This window comes from Rosa rugosa, chromosome 4, assembly GCF_958449725.1.
Source record: "Rosa rugosa chromosome 4, drRosRugo1.1, whole genome shotgun sequence".
In the NCBI taxonomy this organism is placed as follows: domain Eukaryota; kingdom Viridiplantae; phylum Streptophyta; class Magnoliopsida; order Rosales; family Rosaceae; genus Rosa; species Rosa rugosa.
In genome coordinates, this window is record NC_084823.1 from 15,299,144 (window position 1) to 15,319,187 (window position 20,044).

Consider the following 20,044-nt stretch of genomic DNA (forward strand, 5'->3'; position numbering starts at 1 on the left):
TTACCATTAGTAGTATTGTAGTAGTCACCAATGTTCCACCAACAATGAGTAAGAATTATCCAATTTCTTACTTATTCTTAGTAGCAATTGCCCAATATACCAACCCTCAGTAGCAATTACCAAATTCTACTAACCCTCAGTAACAATTACCCAATTCTACTAACCCTCAGTAGACATCCAATTATCTACTAGAACCAGTAGTGTTCATCCAGTTTGCTCGATAACACTTATAACACTTTTTCTATGTCTTTTGAATGAAGATATTTGTACTTGGCTCACTGAATGTTAATGAGTTCAAATATTTTTCATTTGCAGTTTTACAATGCCTATGAAGAGAAAGGTCCATATAATAAAGACATTAACTTTGTAAGTGCAAACAAAAAGGAGAAAATATGGAAAGGCAAAAAATTCAAGATCACGAAGATCAACAGCAAAGACCAACAATTTAACAAAGGAGTAAATATACTGATATAGTACAAAATCAGTGTTGGAAATTGTTAGTTATCAAAATTGAAGGTGTTTAATATATTTTGTGTATAATGTTGCCTTGGTTTTTTTTTTTTTTTGGTACAGCCTTGGTTTAGATATAAATAGTTGAGCAATGGAAGCTGACCCAGAAAGTTTTTTTTTTTAATTATTTTTATTGCATCAAGCTTATTTAAACAGGGATGGCGATTCCATAATTATTGATCAATTTAAAGATACGGTGGTAATTTGGTAATTAACGAAAACTTTAGTGTTTAATTCATGTTGGGGAACAAATAAAGAGACCGCATGGTCTTTGATGCAATTATCTCTGCGCATGGGTATTAAACTGGAGCAGTTTACTTTATTAGTAAATCCCTCTTGTTATTAAATAGTTAATTAGAAATCTTATTATATTTTTCATTTTGAAGAAAATGTGAGACAATTTTCATTCATGAATTGATTAATTGTTATCCGCCAGAGAGTTCAGCAATCATCTTAGTTTGTCGGAATTGAGCATTATAAGGGTACTAACCATACTGTCTCTTCCATTGAAGAAATTAGTGGTTCGAAATGATGGTCTAAACTCTATCTATAAGAGTTCTTCGCCGAAGCATTAAAGGTGAATTTCAAAGGTTATCCTGAATATGTAATCTTATTAGAGATACGTTAAGGCAATCATACACTATTACTTATAGTTTACTAAAAGTTCACGTCATAAGTATGATTACCATATTTATAGACAAGAAACCTATTACACCTCGTATCAAGATTTACTAGTTTACTGGTCATTTGGATGGTAAACAATCATTATCTTTATTTTTACATTCATTTCGAGCTTTTAGGGAGCTCCAAAAAGTTAACTTTTTCTTCTGTTGTCCATTGAGAAAACTTCCTTTATAAAAGTTGTAGAGGACGTTAAACCGAGTCCGTGGACACGTGACACACTAAAATCGAACTTTATTTGAGTGAGTTGTGGTCTACGAGAGTCGAATTGCTACATCGGATTTTTTGAATACTTCTACATGTATCGACATTTCCCATGATTACTATAAATAGGAGGAACCCCAACGTTTTTGTGATGCCCCAGAAATTCGTATTTATTTTCCGAGGATTTTCCGGAATCTAATTTGTGTTTATTGGACGATTTCGTGGCTCGTGGATGGAGCGGAAGTGTTTTGGACGAATTTTTATTCGGAAAGTATGACTTTAGGGGGGGGCTCAAGGTTGACTTTTGATATGTTGAGTATCTCTGAAAACTTCCTTCATGAAAGTTGTAGAGCGCGTTGATACGAGTTCGTGGACATGCGGAACGCGTCAATCGGAGTTCGTATGAGAAAGTTATGGCTAGCGGAAGAAGTTTCCGTTTTAGTATAAATAGAGAAAAATCAGAAATTCTTTCATAATTCCATATTTCCATTTCCAGAAATATCTCTTTTCTCTCTCTTCTCTCTCGGCAGCACCTTCAGAATCGAAGAAATCCGACAGACCCAACCCGGACCCAGCCGACCCGACCCGGCTTTTCCGGCGAACTGCGGCGGTCTCCGGCAACGAAACTTTCCAGATTGGATCGTCTCCTCCATCTGGTCGTCCTTGTGGTGTCCTCTAGCGCCGATTCTCGGTGGTTGCGGCGGTAGAAGGCGGTGCAGTTGGGTGATTTCGAACCCGACCGGAAATCCTAGCTCCGGCGACGGCACGGCTTCAAGCTTCCATCTTTGGGTTCGTGGGAGCTTTCTTGATCGATCTATGGTGTTTGTTTGGATCGATTTACGTGGAAATCGGTTCAACTCAGATTGAGCATAAATTCAAAGCTTGTGAGGTAGTTTTCGATCCTTTATGCTTGTTTTCTGACTTCGAGCTAGTTATGAAAATTTACAAGCATGCTTAGATGAAGCTTTTTGATGTTGGGAGTTTTGGGAAATATTAAGTTTTGGCCGGCGGAGGTGCGCCACCACCTGTGGCGGTGTTCCGGCCATGTATGAGACTGTTTCTAGTGTTATATGTCTTCTACTCGTCGATACGAGCGTTTTGATATATAATACGCATATTTTGGAGTTCGTATGAAATTGTTATGATTTTTACGATTTCATACCGGTTGATTTATTTGATCCGTGAGGATCCGAGCGTCCAATCGACGTGTGGGTTGGACGTATCGACCGTGGATGTATTCCGGAGACTTTGGGAGGTCTCGGATGTGGTGTCGCCTTGATTGGCGCCACTTTGGGGATTTTAGTTCAAAACAGGGGTTTCGAACTTAAATCGTTTGTGAATCGTTACTAAGTTGAAACCATATGTGATTAGGTACTTGGGAAGTACTCTTGGACAGTTGTTTTGTGGTTTGGCTGCTTTGTTCTGTATTGAAGACACAACGGGAGTTTCGAGGTGAGTAATCTCACTACGTTCATTCACGAACGAAGTTACCATAGTTCTTTTGAGAGTTATTTAGTTAACTGCAAAATATAGTTGGTATTAGTAGGCATTCCTGAGCGGATGACTACGTATATATATATATATATATATATATATATATATATATATTTATGTGAAATATGTATATTCTTGTGGGTTGATGGGTGAATTAAGCAATAGGTATTGATGGGTTTCATTCTATTGTTTTGAGGCTTGACTTTTCGGGAAACATTGTGTAGAAATTGAGAATTTCTATTGTTTGAAAAGTGTCAAGATTTGGTGTGAGTTGCTTTGATGTGATTTGAATGTTTTGATCTAACGACCGGGGGTCGGAAGATCTGAGAATCACAAGTGGTGATTTCTCCTTTTGATTTGATTTAATGTTTTGATTTGACGACCGGGGAGGTCTGATGATCGAAGGTCACGGGGTGACATCTCCTTTGAGAGTTGAGTAACTTTTGGTCCTGAGTGACCGCTTTGAAATGTGTTGATCTAATGACCGGGGAGGTCTGAGGATTCGAGGTTGCTGGGAGTGACCTCAGGCAAATATATCGGGACTCCACACCTTTGGCCGGGTGAGTGGATACGATCAGTTAGAGCTCTAGTCTGTTACCATGGTACATCATGGGGGTAGCGAGGAGCTATCTGATGCTCATGAGTACGTCTTTTTAAAAGGGAGTTTCGGGGATTCTTTCTTTTAAATGTCCTGGGAGGACTTGTGTATCATATTTAATTGTCAGAGTTTCAATTATTATGATTTTGTCACGGGTGACTTGTGTTGATTTGAGAATATCTTTTTAAAAGGGAGTTTCGGGGATTCTTTCTTTTAAATGTCCTGGGAGGACTTGTGTATCATATTTAATTGTTAGAGTTTCAATTATTATGATTTTGTCACGGGGTGACTAGTGTTGATTTGAGAATGTCTTTTTAAAAGGGAGTTTCGGGGATTCTTTCTTTTAAATGTCCTGGGAGGGCTTGTGTATCATATTTAATTGTCAGAGTTTCAATTATTATGATTTTGTCACGGGATGACCTGTGTTGATTTGAGTATGTCTTTTTAAAAGAGAGTTTCGGGGATTCTTTCTTTTAAATGTCCGGGAAGGACTTGTTTATCATATTGAATTGTCAGAGTTTTCAATTGATATGATTTCAGTCACGGGGTGACTCGAGTTGTTTCTTTTGGGAAAAGAATGAGTTGTTTTGGGAAAACAGGGTGTGTGTTCCTTTTATGAGTTGATGGGTTTCCTCGTTGAGCGAGTTGTGCATGTGTGGTTTGGAGATACTCATACGGGCTTGCAAAAGCTTACCGGGTTTGTTGTGTGGCAACCCGGTACACCATTCAAACAGTGTAGGGGTTAATCCTGTAAGTCAGGGTAATCGTGGCTGAAGCTGAGGTGGCGTGCTTGCAGCTTTACAGTAGGAAGCCAATTATGTGACCTTACCGTTATAAAGACTTCCGTTTGTAGTGAGCTCTGAGGAGCATTTAAGTTTTATTTTGTTGTTGACAATTTAATTCGTAAGCATGTGTAATATATAACTCTGTGGAGTGAGTGTATATTAACTTTGTGGGTTCAGGGCATCAATATGTATGTAGTTGAAAGGCAAAAAAATTTCAGGTATTTTGTATTGATGGCTGAACGAACACGCATATGTAATTATGGGGTTATATATCGATTTTAATTGTGTTTAAAATCAGGGGCGTGACAGTTTTAGGGTAGCTATCTCTCACTCTCCCACAGATCGGACAACACAGACACGACCTGGCCTCTGACTCAACCCGTTTTCATAACCAGGTCCTTCCTCCACAGTCCGGCCATTTCAGGCTTCCTAACGGCGTCGTTTAGAACGCCTCTCCACGCTGGTGACATTCCGGCCTCCCTTTCCACCAACAGTTGGCGAGCGGAGTAAATAGACGTAAAGAGGGCTTCAACATACCACACGGTTGACCCAATCGGAAATCCAGTTTCTGGCCACCATAGACAACGAGATGACCTGGATTTTGGAGCTTGCTTCACTCTAATTCTAACCATATAAATTTCATTCACCGTTGCGACTTGTGGAGGACAAATCGAACGATTGAAATTTTAGATTCCCGTAAATTTCGCAATAAATTCTAGCTTCTAAACTCGAATTTGAGCTTTGCTATATTTAGAAGAACTGTTGGGCTCGTTGTTATTATTGAATTGGCATAGGGTTCGACCCCCGAATTGGGGTTGAAGTGTCGTCGTGCGAGGAAGCGTGCTACCTCCTTTTATCTTTTGTTTTAGGACATTAAGTAGAGCTCAGCGCCTAAGATCATATTGATGTAATCTTTGTTACCATTGGTAGCATTTAGTGAGTGATCGAAACTCCCAAAGTTTCGGAAATTCAAGTATGAATTCGTAATAATCTGACCGTTAGATTGTCGTGATTTTACATTAGGTCGTTATAATTATTGAGTCGATGAAACCCTTGGAGTTTGAGACGATTCCGATGTGAGTTCGGATTTTCAAGATTTCCGACAAATTATTAAACAAAGGTTCCAGAGTTTCGTCATGAATTTGAATCTATGATTTATGATTGAATTGAATGTTATTTTACTTCTAATGGGAGTGTTGGATAGAGGGGAGAGAGACATTTGGTGCTTCAAGTGGGCAATGGAGATGGAAGAACTGCTTGACGCTGGTATTGTAGGAGGTTGGATTTGATGGGAGATGAAATCAAAAATGTTCCCGACGAAGAACAGTTATGGGTACCTGATGATGAATGAGGGAGAAAAAGAATTTTTTTTTAATTTTTCCTTTCTTGATTATAATTTTTTTTTTTTTTAGAATTAATTATGAAATTCATTTAGATTAAGTATTTTATTCATATTAAATCATTGTTCAGATAAAAAAACAACTTGATGGCACATCAGTCATTTAGCTCTCTTTTTCGGCTTCACGTGCGTCACACGTGGTCAATTTGATAGTGCCATGATGGAAAGTTGTGCTACTACATTGACAAGAAAATATAAGTCTAGGCATCATATTGATAAGTTTTAAAGTCCATGTATCATTTTGATAGTTCTCAAAGTGTCTAGACACTGTTGGTGCAAAAAACTCTTGTTTTAAATCAAATATCTGGAATCAACGTTGTTTAACTAGCTCTCATCCAACCTCCATCCTGCTCTCATTCCAATAATTGTTCATCCTACCTCTCATTATATCCCCATTTCAAATCTCGTCCAACATCATCCGACACAACCTATCCTACAACATCTTCAGCCACATCCCATCCTAATTCTCATTCTAAATCATGTCCAAGATCATCCGCCATCTCTCATCTTACTAATAATTTCAAATTTCATCAAAAATCTCCCGTCACCTCTCATCCTAACCCATATTCCAAATAAAGTTCAACAACAAATGAAGCAAATTACAAAGCTTGAGTGAGAGACAGTATTGGCCGCAGTGCCGCTCTCCTCCAAATGAACATTGAAAGACAAGGTCTAAATCGCCGCCGAAGAAAGTACAACTAAGGTATATTAATAACTAAATATTAAATTAACCGCATCTTCATCTTCATTATTCTCTCTCTGTTTGTTTTGTTTACGATTTCTATTTTCATTTTTTGGGGAGTAGTAGGATAGCTTAGTCTTTGACAAAAGATTCTAAAAGTGGTGGATCAATCATATGATTTTACAGTAATGTTCTAATCACCTTTGAATTTGAAATTTGCTATCAGTTGCTGGGGGAAAAAATTGTTGTATGATTTAGTGTGTTGGTGTTGCATGGTTTTGAATCACTTAAGCATCGTAAGGCTCAATGCATCGTTTCAACTCATCTAGCATCGCTTTTCAATTAGTTGAATTTTCATGTCAAAAACTAAACTTGGGTGATTGATTAAACATAATTCAAGAATCTCACTTGGACAAACCAGCATGGTTGAGAATATGGACTTATAAATGATTTCTCAATTCTATTGTTACGTTAGTTAGATTTTACGTATTAGTTATTTCAAATTTTAGTGTTTTCTTAAGCTACATATGAAATCAAAATATTTTAAATTTTAGTGTTTCTCATCCTAACCCATATTCCAAATCAAGCTCAACAACAGAGGAAGCAAATTACAAATTCTGAGTGAGAGACAGTGTTGGCCGCAATGGACGCACTTATCCAAATGAATATTGAAAGGATTAGGTTGCCACCTAAGAAAGTAGAACTAAGGTACATTAATAACTAAATATTAAATTAACCGCATCTTCCTTGAAATTCTCTCTTCATTTGGTTTGTTTGTGATTTTTTTTTTTGGAGTGGTAAAGTAGGCTAGTCTTTGATAAAAGAGTCTAAGGCTGTGTTTGTTTCATCGGACTATCACTCCTGACCTTAATTTCTACAAGAGTCCTGGACTCCTTTAACTTGGGTTATGCAATAATAAGCCATGAATCATGTTTGGCACTGTCTAGGACTAAGGAGCAGCAAGAAAGAACACAGAAGCAACTAATGAATCATATGCACAATCATCCATGAATCATATGCACAATCCTCACAATTCACAACAAAATTGGGTTTGTCTCAACAATAGAAGCAAGCAAATCAAACACAAATTGCAAAACCCTCTTCCATACCTGGAATTGAATTGGTTCTATCTCAAACTCTTCAATTCTTGCAGCCAATTTCTGGGCAAAACTCTTCAATTCTTCCTCCGGTTGCAAAACCCTCTTCAAACGTTCTGGGCATTCTCAGTTTCTCTTGAAACCATCTAACCATTCCAATTCCTACTCAAATTCGCAAGACGGCCTTTGCTGGAACTCGTCCTTTGCTGGAAATCTGGATCGCAAGACGGAGGTCAATTTCTAGTGTTTCAGCAACTCGTCCTTTGCTGGAAACCCACAAAGCATTGGTACCTCCATGAAATTGCAGAGAGAAAGAGAGAGAGAGAGAGCACCATCGAAGAACCAGAAACCCAGACAATGATAAGAAATAAGGAATTGATGACAAGAAATTGAAAACCCAAAAGATCCAGATGCTCAGATGGAGAAGAATTGCAAGTAAAGAGGTGAGAATGACGAGGCGAGGTTGAAGCGAAGAAGGAAGCTTCCACAGTTCGATGAGTTTTGGTGTCACTCTGGAAGAAGGGGTTGACTCCGTTTTTGGGACTCTAGAGTCTCATTTAAATGAGTCCCGGGTCACACCAAACAAGGGATAATCCTTGTTATATTAGATAAGCCCATCCAATCCCATCCAATCCCATGTAACAAACATCACCTAAAAGTGGTGGATCCATCATTTAATTTTATGCTAATGTTCTAATTACTTTTGAATTTGGAATTTGCTATCAATTGCTCGGGGAAAAAGTTGTTGTATGATTTAGTGTGCTGGTGTTGCATGATTTTGAATCGCTTAAACATCGCAAAACTCAATGGTTTCAACTCATCCAACATCGTTTTTCAATCACTTGAATTTTCATATTGAAAACTGTAATCGGCAGAGTGATTGATTGAACAGAATCCGAGAACCTCTATTGGACATATTGTCATGCTGAAGCACATGGTTAAGAATATGAGAGTTTGAACACACATGTCAAACTGCTTTGGATATAAGTATTTTTCATTATTATTATTTTTATTAAGTATTTTTCATTATTATTATTTTTGTTTTGCTGTTATTTTGTTATTTAAAATTATAAAAGTAATAAAGAATATTATACTTTTTTTAAAAAAAAAAAAGAATATATATTTTTATTTCTCCTCCAAACTCACTACTCATAGAATTCTTTGTCGCCAAAGATTATAAACTGAAATTGAGAAAGGAAACAGAGGACCCAGAAAGCGTAAAAGAAAAATCTCACAAGACTGTTGTGTGTTGAATGCAAAATTGTGGCGACGATGAAGGACCCCTCGGTGAGAACGAAGGTGTTAGTTCGCCACCTGCCTCCGTCTCTGTCTCAGTCCGATTTCTTTCAGCAAATCGACCACCTCTTCGGTGACCGCCACAACTGGTTTTGCTTCCGTCCCGGAAAAAATAGGTCAAGCCCTCTTCGCTTTCTTTTTCAACATCTTTCAATTTATCTGATCACTATGCCCTCGTGGGAAAATTAGGTTGAGGAGGAGTGTGAATCTTGTTTTGTATGGGGCTGATTTTTTACCTTGAATGTGGGGATGGGTCTTTCGTGTTTGTTAGGTATATGGGATTTTTAGTTGCGGCTGTTGTTTTGGGTTTTTTAGGGAGGGTTCGAAGTGATTTGTAGGCCTTAATGGTGCTTGTGGAAGCAAAAATTGGATGGGCAATTTGATTTGGGAGAGATATGCATGCTTTGAAAATGGTTCTGTTGAGACTGGTTTTTGGGTTGGGGAAATGTAAAGAGGTTAAATTTCCGGGACGAAGATGTTTTGGTAGTTTAGACATGCTCAGATGACTGTTTAATTAGAGTTTGGGAGTGATTTGATGAGTTTTGATTGTTCTTTTGCATTAATTCTTGGATTTTGTAACTGACAAAGTGTTGAGTTCAAAAGAATTGAAGTTTGGATTATGGGGTTTTACTGTCAGTTTGTTAGCTTGCACTTTGGAATTTTGTTCCTTTCTATTTTTCGATTTGCTAAAAGATGTTGAAAGCAGTTGTTGAATGATTTACCCATTTGGGTGGATTCTTAGATGGTGGAAGTCGTGATGCATGGAAATTAGGTTTTGAAACTGAAAGTTTTGTTCTCTCTGTTTTTGTTTTTATGCAAATAATCTAAGGAGTTTTACAGAGCTTTCTTTTGTTGCAGCCATAAGCATCAGAGGTATTCTCGAGCCTACATTGAGTTTAAGCGACCTGAAGATGTTTTTGAGTTTGCGGAATTCTTTGACGGTCATGTATTTGTTAATGAGAAAGGTAATGTAATGGAGTATAATAGTTTTTACTATGTTTTAAACATCTTGAGCTTTCATAGGTTTAGTTTGTGGCTTCAGTGAATCTTACTTGATGCATTTTTTTTTATCTTTTGTAATAAGCTATGGTAGTATTGATCTATATGAATGTTTCTCTGCACTGGTACCAAAAAGCAGTTGCTATGGAAATACTGAATGGAGACTTTTTTATCCTTTCAATAGTAAATGAATATGTGAATTGCAGTGTTCGAATCTCATTCTTATTCTGTTTCTATATTCTCGGAGTAGATTTTATAGCTTGAGACTGTTATTTTATTTCTTTTAGGGACTCAGTTCAAGTCTATAGTTGAATATGCACCTTCACAGCGTGTTCCCAAGCCAAGTAACAAAAAGGATGGTCGTGAAGGGACCATATATAAAGGTACTGAGTTTGGCTTCCTTATATAATTTTTTTGTTTATTCATTTGAAGATAAAAGAAAGAACAGAAAGAGAGAGAGATCTAAAATGGAGATGAGAGAGGTGAAGAAGAAAGGAAGAGCAAATATTATTAAAACTAGAGCTAACTTTTTGCGTTAGTTTTTATTTGGCAATAATTTTTCTTTTTCTTTCTCTCTATCTCTCTCTCTCTCATGCTTTCTCTAGTTATAGGAAACAGGAGAGAAATATCAAATGGGTATTTAGTTCATGAGTAATTAATTATTACATGGATAGCTCTTTTGTTTTTATTAATGATACAGTTCTTATGCTACCATGATCTGACTGACAAATGTAGATCCCGATTATTTGGAGTTCCTGAAACATATTGCAAAGCCTGCTGAGCATCTTCCTAGTGCAGAAATACAGCTGGAAAGAAAGGAAGCTGAACAAGCTGGTTAGTTATATGTTTGCTGATTCTATGTACTTGTGTCTGTGTCGTGAGAATAATGGTATTTCATTGAAAATATCCTCACTGCTTTTCCTGCTACCTTTTGTTCCCAGACTCCACCTCAGATTCATCATATAGATTTAGGACGTGAGACCTTTTGCTGCTTTTCTCCCAATATGAAAAGAAAATTGAGGAAGAACTTTCAGTTTCATTTTCTTATGAGCCTCTTGATAGGTTGTTAGACTAGCAGGATTGGCTGTATTAGTATTCTAGTCTATCCAGAAAGTTCCCAGCCCCCTCCCTTCGATTTTGAGAAAATATCTTACTGAACTAACATTCAGTTAAGATTAGTTTCCCTATTTGACACCATTCCACTGTCCCTTTTTAGGTGCTGCAAAAGAAGCTCCTATTGTTACACCCTTGATGGAATATGTTCGTCAGAAACGAGCTATCGGAAGTGGAACCCAGGTAATGTCACTAAAAGTTATTTATATGTTTGTGTCTGTGTGTGTATTGAAGAGTACAATCCTGGGAATCAATTGATCATGCTTTTATTATCCAAAAATTTGTGTAAGCTTTTGACTGACTGTGGAGGCTATAACATATTAATTTTGCTAAATGACTAAAAAATTAGGTGACTTATCAATGAATTTCTGATACTTTAATGAAGTTATAAACTACCTAATCAATAAAAGTTATTGGCTTCTAAATTTTACGCAATAATCCTTGCACACATGCGCGTCTTTGGATATGCTAGTATGCCTAATTAGTATCTATGTTTGGCTTACAATTTTTAGTGCTGACCACATCCAGTCATCTTTGAAAACATAGATGGTTAAAATTAAGATAGAACTGTAGAATACACATGGTAGTCTAGAGCTATATTTGGGACTCTGCTATCTTTGTATAATCACTTTATGGATATTCCCTTTGGTGCATTTCATCGTATTAGGGGAGTTTTGAGTTGAATCAACTTAATTTTGGTACACTATGGTAGGACTTTACCTTAGATGGACTTGTGCATCTTTTTACCTTATTTTCTCTTTAATAGCGGTGCTCTTTTTCCTTTAAAATTAGTCAAAAAGAACAGACATAACTTTGGAGTAGATACCTGAGTATGGGCAGTTAAATTCCCATTGTACTTCTAAATACTCTGAAATGTTAGGGTCTAGTTTCTTGGGGGTGCATTATGGGTTTGAAATAACTGGGGGTGCGGTAAATCAATCAGTCAGTAAATTATATCATATCAGGCGTGCATTATATTTTCTCAATCTTTACTCGTACGAATTTTTGGATTGTTTCATAATGATATAGTATGCTTGTTTTCGTTTTCTTCAGTTAAGGTTATTGTAGTTTATATCTTGGGATTCCTCTGAGTTATTGAATATTTTGTTTGATGATAGATTTCATCAGTTGTTCGGAAGGTGAGAAGAAGAACTGGGGCCACATCTTTTAGCAAACGTGGCTCAACTTCTACAAAACGGGTCTCTGAGAAGAAAAAGGCACGTGCTTCTGTTATATGTGGATTTTATAATAATAGTTGAAATTGTTTACGCATCAATTTGAGGTTGAATTTCATAAAAGTTTATAATGCTAGAAATATTTTATATCAATGAAAAGAAAATCGATTGTTTTCTTAGTATCATCATTTGCATGCAGCCTAGAATTTTCACTCTTGAGCAATTTATAATTCAATATTAAGAAGAGGAAAATCTGTATGTTTTTTGGAATGTTTGTAACTTGTAACTAATTCCCACTCATGCTGGTGTTTATGGGAGGTAGTTAATTTGGGTAGAGCATCTTGAGATTTACTTGTCAAGGGTTCTTTTGTATGGATTCAGCTTTATAGGCAAAATATGCTTTTGACTTTGCTTTCCGTTACCGGTTCATATGTTTTACAATGCTGCATGTACCATCATGTTGTCGCATGGAATATTGAAGAACTACTAAATTCTAATTACCTTTGTGGGCTTGTGATTGACAGTACATATTAAAGGATGCAGCTAAATATACAAGTCGAAAGGACAGGTCAACTTTCAATTTGGTGCCCAGGCGAGAGGATCAATTGGCTAGTTCAAGTGGAAAAGATACGATGGGAAATGAAATTGGTATTTACTGTTCTTTTCTTTCACTTTTTTTCCTTAGGCAATCACTGTTTATTGTGTGTGTCCTCATAGAGGAATTTTTGGCATTAATTTTTGTTCAGAGTTTGAAACAACTATTGCCCAGTATCATTTGGTTGCAAGTGATATTTTCTTATAGTATAGGTTTTAGTGTATAGGTTTAAAGGTGCAAGTGATATTTTCTTATAGTCTAGATTCAGTGGTTGCAGGTGATATTTTCATCCTCAGTATTTACTGATGTGTGATGATGGTGCTGTAATGTGTTAGATAGGGTTGTCAGTTATCAGGTCAAAGATCTGAAGCTATCATTCAGAATAAGTCTGATGGTTCAAATTTGATTTTGATTCTAACAATCCAGGTATAAGTGGATCAAATTTGGGAAGTTGTATGATTTATTAGATTCAAATCAAAACTTGATTTTAATAATCATTGGTTCAAACATCAAAATTTATCTATGGTTTCCAAGCATATGATGAGTGTATTGTATGGAACTTTTAATGGTGATTTTGTTGGACTTTGAATTGAATGTGAGTTCAGTTGCAAGTTTTATTATAACTGTTGGATTTGGATCCAAATTTGGATGATACAGTAGTATATTGTTCTGAACACTGTCAGACTGATCCTTGCAATTGAGCCTACTCAAAGCCCCAGTTTTGGATGATGGCCACATGTGCTCCCCCTTTCACCCAAACTCCCAGAAATCTTGCGTCTCATACTTGAAATGTTCAGGAAGTTTTCTGGATGATGTCATTTGGTTATTGCTGATTGTATGTTTCACAGGCCTAGATATAAAACCTGTTTTGATATCTCTGCAAATTGGAATGGGTGCAGAATGAACTAATATGTGACGTACCATGTAGATCATTGTATATCATTTAATATAACCATTTTGCTATGTATATGATATTTGCTTGCATAAGACCAAAAAAATGTGTATTTTTGTTATTTTTTCTTTCTGCTGGATTCTGTATGTTTTTCTTATTAATAATGTCCATCAATGAAGGTTCTGTTTCGGGAATCCCTGTGATTGCGGACTCTGGAAGGACAAAAATCCTACTTAAGCGGGAAATACCTCCTGTAAGCGTATTTTATAGTTGATTTTACTATTTAATAATTTAGTACTGCAGTGTGATCCACTATTTTGGACGTGCCTATTTACTGTTTAAATTTTATCTAGGCTCCTGAAGGTATGCCACCACATCAGGCATCTATAGGAAGTTCTCCTGTTTCAGCTGCTCCAAAGCAGAACCAAAGGCGTGATGCTAGTGGAAGATTTCTCAGAAGCATACTTTCACATAATGAGGGACGCCAAAGAGAAGCTTCAGCTGAAGTTCAGTCTCAGCAGAAAATACTGGGTCCGAACTCGGACATTAAGCGTGTGTCGCGACCCTCCAATACACGGTTAGGGTTGAATAACGAACCTAATTCAATGAGCTCTGAAGGGGACAGAAGGAGGGCTACAGTTGATAAATTTACGAAGAAGGACGTGCATGGTACAACTAACGTTAGTGAGAAGCAAGACAAGCATACAAGAAACAAGGATAGACCAGATCGTGGTGTTTGGACTCCTCTTCGTCGTGCTGAGAGTTCCCATGCTAGTGATGAGCATTTGTCATCCTCAGCTTCACAACGACCTCAACTGCTATCTGATTCAGTTGAAGGTAAAGGCTGCTGCTCTACATAATATATGGATGTTCAAGTGTTTGCTAGTGTATAAAGATCTAATTAGGACTTGAGTTTTGTGTCAAAGCACCCTCCCCAGTCAAATCTCACTGTCTGTTTGATTTTCTAGTTCCCCATGGAGAAGTGAAAGCTGACACATCTTATGGAAGCAGGACTGGGGAAGTTATAACTTCCACAGGTGGGCGTAGTCTTACTCATGTAGACAATGGCAGTAATATCGTCTAAGCGTGACATCAGTCTCCTGAACCTATGCCATGTCATTTATTTATTTTTCTTTACTGTGTACTTTTGTTATTATCAAGTCTGTTAAACAGATTTTATAATTTGGCTAGGTCCCCATCGACATTTTGGTCGCCGTGGAACTGCCCCTAGTACGAAAGATGATGGCTCTCTAAATATAAGTGAGGGGAAGTCATCTAAAAGAGGTGCTGCTGTTCATGGTGTCCCTGAGGTATACATCACTTGCATGCACGTTTTCACACTTTCCATTCACCTAAGCTTGATGTTAAGAATCTTTCACTGTATGCTTGCAGAAACAAGTGTGGGTTCAGAAATCATCTTCCGGTTCATAGAATATCCAACTCTGGTAAGTGCTTATCTTTTCTTTCTTTGTAATGCATCAACTTTTATGCAGTTACTTAATTTCTGGACATGACAAAGATGCAAACCAATTCATGACTGATTGCTACCATTTTTCTAGTAACCAAACACAGGCCATCCCTGCCTGATCATGGTGTAGTTTAAAATCATCATGGTGCAGGTGAAATCAGATCCTATCATTCAATCGTTTGTATATCCAAGGCAATCATCTCTAGAATTGTGGCTTGAGGCCTCCACTGAAGATGTGGTGGAAAAGGAGGTATACCTAAAAGGAGAGCTTTGGTTGGGCCAAATTAGGGTATGTGCCTATATCATTTTGAAAATTCAAATCCATTGGTTGCAATCTCATACCCTTTTGTGTTATTTTTTATTTTCTTTTATTAACTTGGAACATAAATGCACGTAGATTTTTCTTAGGTGTGATCCAACTCGTGCCGAAGCCACAAGTGCGAAGTTGTGAGGTCCTAGGGACAAGCTGACAGTATGAGAGATGGTTGACTTTCGATTTTCGTTTTAGAACTCTATTGTGATGCCATATGTATAGGTCAAGTAGTGAAGTATTTGGTGGGAAAAAGACACTCGACGTACTCGCTTCATGTTGCATAGCGGGTGGACTTCCTAGTGTACAAGAACCTTTGACTGAACTTGTGGTGAACACTGTTACAGATCTTTGGGCTGTATGAGGCTAAGACAGTACAGTAATTGATTTGCTAATGTTATGATTTGCTTATGTTAATTGGTCAGCCTTTGGTATAAAGCACCATTTAATTGCTTATATCTGTTATAGCTGAAGGAAACATGAATTGTACTAAATATTTGCTAATGGTATAATTCACATAATTGCTTATATTTGCTAGTGTTATTCTCTCTCAACATGATTTCACTCGTTTTAAATATACTGTACCAAATATTCCACCCTATTCCATATAAGTTAGCCATCGAACTCCTAAGACGTGCAGGAGAATATAGGCACCATTCAGAATTTGTAGCTGTGTGCCGCTAATCAAAAATGCATTCCATATTTTACAAGAATTACATATTTGTTTTATCATGGGTTCTCTTCCCTAAATACAAACTGAATGCCCAAAATTACTAAATAAACTAGAAGCTTAATTTAAACCCTGATCGGTTATGTGCTTCCTGAAACAATCATTTTTGTAAAGCAAATCTCAGCTTCTGAATTTTAATCAACCCTGCTACTTCTACAAGAGTTGATCCGCCAGTGAAGGAAGCCTCCGCAGAAAGTTCAAAGCCGGCGACGGCGTTCGGTCGCGAAAGATCGGATGGCGCAGATAATAGAACCCGAACGCCATTGCCACCATCTTCGACGGAACCAGGTACAATATCATCGCTACCACAAAGCACAGTCCAACAAAAATCCCCGTCGCACGTGGATCACGCCACGTCACCAACGCCTGCACGCGCTCTCCTTGCGTGGCAAAATCCCCCAGTACCGTCTGCACACGTGCCCCAAGCGTCCGTAGCTTGTCGTACCTTGCCCGTACTACCTCATATGATCTGGTGCTTGGCACCATATCGATCTCCTCGTCAAGTTCATCACGGTCAACTGTATCAGCCAATGAGAGCTTCGGATCAAAGTGTTGAAGTGGGACCCGAGAACGGAACCTATAGTTCCAAGCTCCGATTGCGAACACGTAGAACAACAAAGTTGGGATTATCAAATCAGGAAACCACACAAGCAGCACCAACAATGCGTGCACCAGAATAGTAGCCATCGGATTCTTCCACGAACGCGTGTCGTTTATCCACCCAACAATGTCCATCACCCCCGCTACGACATTGATGATCCGGAAATAATTGGCCCGAACTTTCCTCATGCTAAACCCTTGTGAGTCCGCATCCAACATGTAGAGAACAGTCTCGCGTCCAAGCGGCGGTTCTGATCGTGATAAATGTGCGGCCACGATCTTCACCGCCGCTCGTCTCAGCATGTCTTGTTGGCCCACTCCTAGTGGCTTTATGTGGTGCATCAACGGCAATAGAGGCTGCGAGTACGCGTGGACCAAATCCAAGGTTGGACTCACACGAGCAAAGCGTATGGCAATCTCCACCTCACCCATTTTCTTCAATCCGGCCGGAGATAAGACCAACAACGGATACGTATGCTTGTACACTCTACCCGTAGTCAGAGTAGATATACGTACACGTACCTTCCCAATTCGAAAGTCCAGACGCGTGGCTTCCCTTGGGCCATCTGTTTCGAAGACTCCATTGCTATCAAAAACACCAATACTCAACACTGTACAAGGATCAAACACCTTGAAAGTGTACTGCTCGTTCCACTTGGGCTCCAAGCTATCGCATACGGTCCGCGTACGTATCCACTTTGACCCATACTTAGCAACACAATACGCGTCTGTACATCCTTTACCGTTTACCGTCTTGACCGGTATCAAGTTCTTGCACCCGATAATACCAAGCTCGACGGTGCCAACCGGAGGCTTCCACAGCTGCCTCGCCGTGGGGCGGTAGTCGCTGCACACGTGCGCCGCTTCATCCATCACGTGATATCCCCCGTCGAAGCAAATCCGCACGTGCATTCTTCCGCTGTATACCCTCTTCTCGTCTTTTGGATCCTCCAAGCTGATCCATTTCGACGCAACTTTCCGGTCGTCGACACGTCGTTCAATGGCGGTGAGTGGTATCTTCGCAAAGCCCAATGTGACTGTCCCTTTCGGTTGCCTGTTCTCCAGCACGAAAACCAAGTGATCGGTGAACGGCTCGGCGGCCACGAATATCAAGTCCTGGTTCCAAGACGGCGTGCCGTTTCGAGTGAGGGATGGTTCGGTCTTGAAAGACTGGAACCCGAGCTGGGCTTTGACTTGGAATGTGGCTTCCTTTAACGACGCCGTTATGGGGACAACGTCTTGTGCTTCGAGCACCGTTGCTCGGAGATACCAGAGCTTCGGGGACTGGTACACCTTGGCGCGTGCATTAGGGTTTCCAGCGGTGTCGGTCTTCCACGCGTCGGGAAACGACTCGTCGGCTTGGGTTCCCATCCACGTGGCGAGCATCAGATCTCCGTTGATGCGGGACCCGCCTCCCTCGAGTCTGTACCATTGCGGGGCCAAGGGACTGTCCGGCGGGTCCCTCAGAGGGATCTCCGCCACGTCAAAACAAACTCCGCCGAGGAAGTTGTGCCCGGAGGCCATGCCGGTGGGGTCGGGGACGGGCGGGTCCCACACGGAGACTTCGAGGATGGAAGCGGAGTCCGGCGACTGGCGGCCGAAAGCGAAGGTCTGGTCCCACTCGAAGCAGTTGGTTTTTCTGGCGGGAGTCGACGTCACGTGGTAGTTGGAAGCGGAGATCTTCACGACGGGTCTGCCGTTGGCGGGGAGGTACCGGGCCTTGACCACTCGGACGAAGAGGTAGTGCATCTTCTCCACCAGATCAAACGACGTCGGACGATCGATTGACATACTTTCGGTTGGCTCCAGCTGTGTGTAGCTGGGTACCCCTGAAGGCCGCCGAGCCATTGGCTGTGGACCGTTGATTCCACCGACGAAATTGATTTCCGGCACTGATTTCGATACAGAAGAAGCTGCCATCATTTCAATATGATCATGCCGATCTGGCACTGGCACGTCGCCTGAGATTTCTGGTGGCGGAGGTGGCGGTGGCGGATCGGATTCTCCAACTTCAGCAGCTGCGGTTTCCGGTGGTTGCGCTGCCGGTTCAGCCGGTGGTTCATCAGCAGGCTTCTCGCTTTCCGACGGCGGTGGTTGCTCGGTTACAGGTGGCGCTGCGTCTTCTTTCTTCTCAGATTCCGGGGGTGGTGGTGCGACCTCCTTCGCCGGTGGAGGTAGGGTAGCTTCAGCAGGTTTAGTTTCCTCCGGCGGCGGAGGCGGCGTGGTCTCAGCAGGCTTGGCTTCCTCCGGCGGCGGCGGAGGAGGTTGAGGAGGCTCATCTAGGTAATAAATCTTTAGGCCAATGTCGCCTTGAATAAAACTGAAGAGGCTCTTCTTCTGCAAAGGAAAATATATAAGAGCCTCCTCGCCTTTCTTCACAAACTGAGAGGAGGTCAGCCGGAGCCGGCCGAGGAAGTTGTTCCGGGTGGTGGGGCCGTAGTTCTTATCATGATATACGTCCAGCTCCAGCACATCCCCGAACACGGTGGCGTCGGAGGCCTTGCCGACGTTGAACTCGAGCAGCTCGTTCCATTTAGGGTTCAGGTCCTTGATCACCGTCTGGGTTCGTCTTCGCTGTCCATAGTAGTCTACCACAACGTATGGACTCACCGTGCCGTGGCCGTCTTTCGGCGGAAGGTCGCGTGCGTCAACCACCTCAACTATTAGCTTCCGAACAGTAGCCATTAATCACTGGTGGCAAGATTTACAGTGTTTACTATATCTCATAGTATCAAGTGAGATCAAGTGAGGAAGAGGAAGAGTAATGTATATGTAGTGGGATTTTGTTATAGGATCGAGAAATGGGAAAGTAGTGGGATTCTAGCTGTAGGGTAAGGAAAACTGGAAAAGAAGGAAATGGAGTGGTGAGGGTTTGGGATCGAATAGGGAGATAAAGAAAGAAAACTAAAGACTAAAGTTTGCGCTGTACTTAACTTGATCTCCAAGCAGCTTTAAGAACATTTTAGGCCGTCCCATGCATATCTTTGATTTATTCCCTTGTTATAATATTTTTCTTCTTTAGCAGCTTAGCTAGAGCCTGAAGATTCCCTCGAAATTAAGTAATTGAGGGCAAGCTTTTTTCAAAGACGACCAGCTTTTGTGTCACCACCGACCTAGCAAGCTAGATTGGTTTTTTGCTTTTATGATAACTGGAGATTTGACAAAGGTGACACTCTAGCCAGTCACCCAAACCTCTTTCCCACGCTTCTATATATGAAATCCAGGGATCTGATAACTTAATGGGGGCATACTGGCACCTTTTGACTTGATTCAAAAGCTATTGATTAATTACAGGAATAGAAGCCTTTTCTGAACATGATCTTGCGGTGAATTTAATGAATGTGAATTGAAATGCAGTAAAATTATATGGGCATCCTTCCAAATGTAATGAACGAGAAATTCTTGCATTGGGTCAG

General features: G+C 40.0%; 2 protein-coding genes across 5 annotated transcripts; one reads left to right on the forward strand and one right to left on the reverse strand.

Moving 5' to 3' along the window:
- Positions 1 to 8,596: 8,596 nt before the first annotated feature.
- LOC133744113 (regulator of nonsense transcripts UPF3) lies at positions 8,597 to 15,828 on the forward strand. 4 transcript variants are annotated; one of them, XM_062172246.1, is made up of 14 exons: positions 8,597 to 8,862; positions 9,605 to 9,711; positions 10,033 to 10,128; positions 10,481 to 10,579; positions 10,962 to 11,041; positions 11,977 to 12,075; positions 12,558 to 12,681; positions 13,700 to 13,773; positions 13,874 to 14,357; positions 14,489 to 14,587; positions 14,712 to 14,830; positions 14,913 to 14,965; positions 15,080 to 15,277; positions 15,386 to 15,828. In XM_062172246.1, exons 1-12 carry the CDS (start codon positions 8,723 to 8,725, stop codon positions 14,949 to 14,951), a joined length of 1,560 nt encoding a protein of 519 aa, XP_062028230.1. In that variant the 5' UTR covers positions 8,597 to 8,722; the 3' UTR covers positions 14,952 to 14,965; positions 15,080 to 15,277; positions 15,386 to 15,828. The 4 variants fall into 4 exon arrangements, with proteins under 4 accessions (XP_062028230.1, XP_062028232.1, XP_062028231.1 ...); XM_062172248.1 differs by having other exon boundaries at positions 15,397 to 15,828; XM_062172247.1 differs by having other exon boundaries at positions 15,140 to 15,277.
- Positions 15,829 to 15,933: 105 nt separating this feature from the next.
- LOC133744145 (multiple C2 domain and transmembrane region protein 16) lies at positions 15,934 to 19,576 on the reverse strand. The gene has a single exon (XM_062172289.1). It carries the CDS (start codon positions 19,311 to 19,313, stop codon positions 16,182 to 16,184), a length of 3,132 nt encoding a protein of 1,043 aa, XP_062028273.1. The 5' UTR covers positions 19,314 to 19,576; the 3' UTR covers positions 15,934 to 16,181.
- Between the last annotated feature and the right edge of the window lie 468 nt (positions 19,577 to 20,044).

Coding starts and splice junctions, on each gene's coding strand:
- LOC133744145 (XM_062172289.1), bottom strand. CDS start 19,313: ATGGCTACTGTTCGGAAGCTAATAGTTGAGGTGGTTGACGCACGCGAC.
- LOC133744113 (XM_062172246.1), top strand. CDS start 8,723: ATGAAGGACCCCTCGGTGAGAACGAAGGTGTTAGTTCGCCACCTGCCT. Junction 8,863..9,604: donor TTCCGTCCCGGAAAAAATAG/GTCAAGCCCTCT, acceptor CTTTTGTTGCAG/CCATAAGCATCAGAGGTATT. Junction 14,831..14,912: donor CTGTTCATGGTGTCCCTGAG/GTATACATCACT, acceptor GTATGCTTGCAG/AAACAAGTGTGGGTTCAGAA.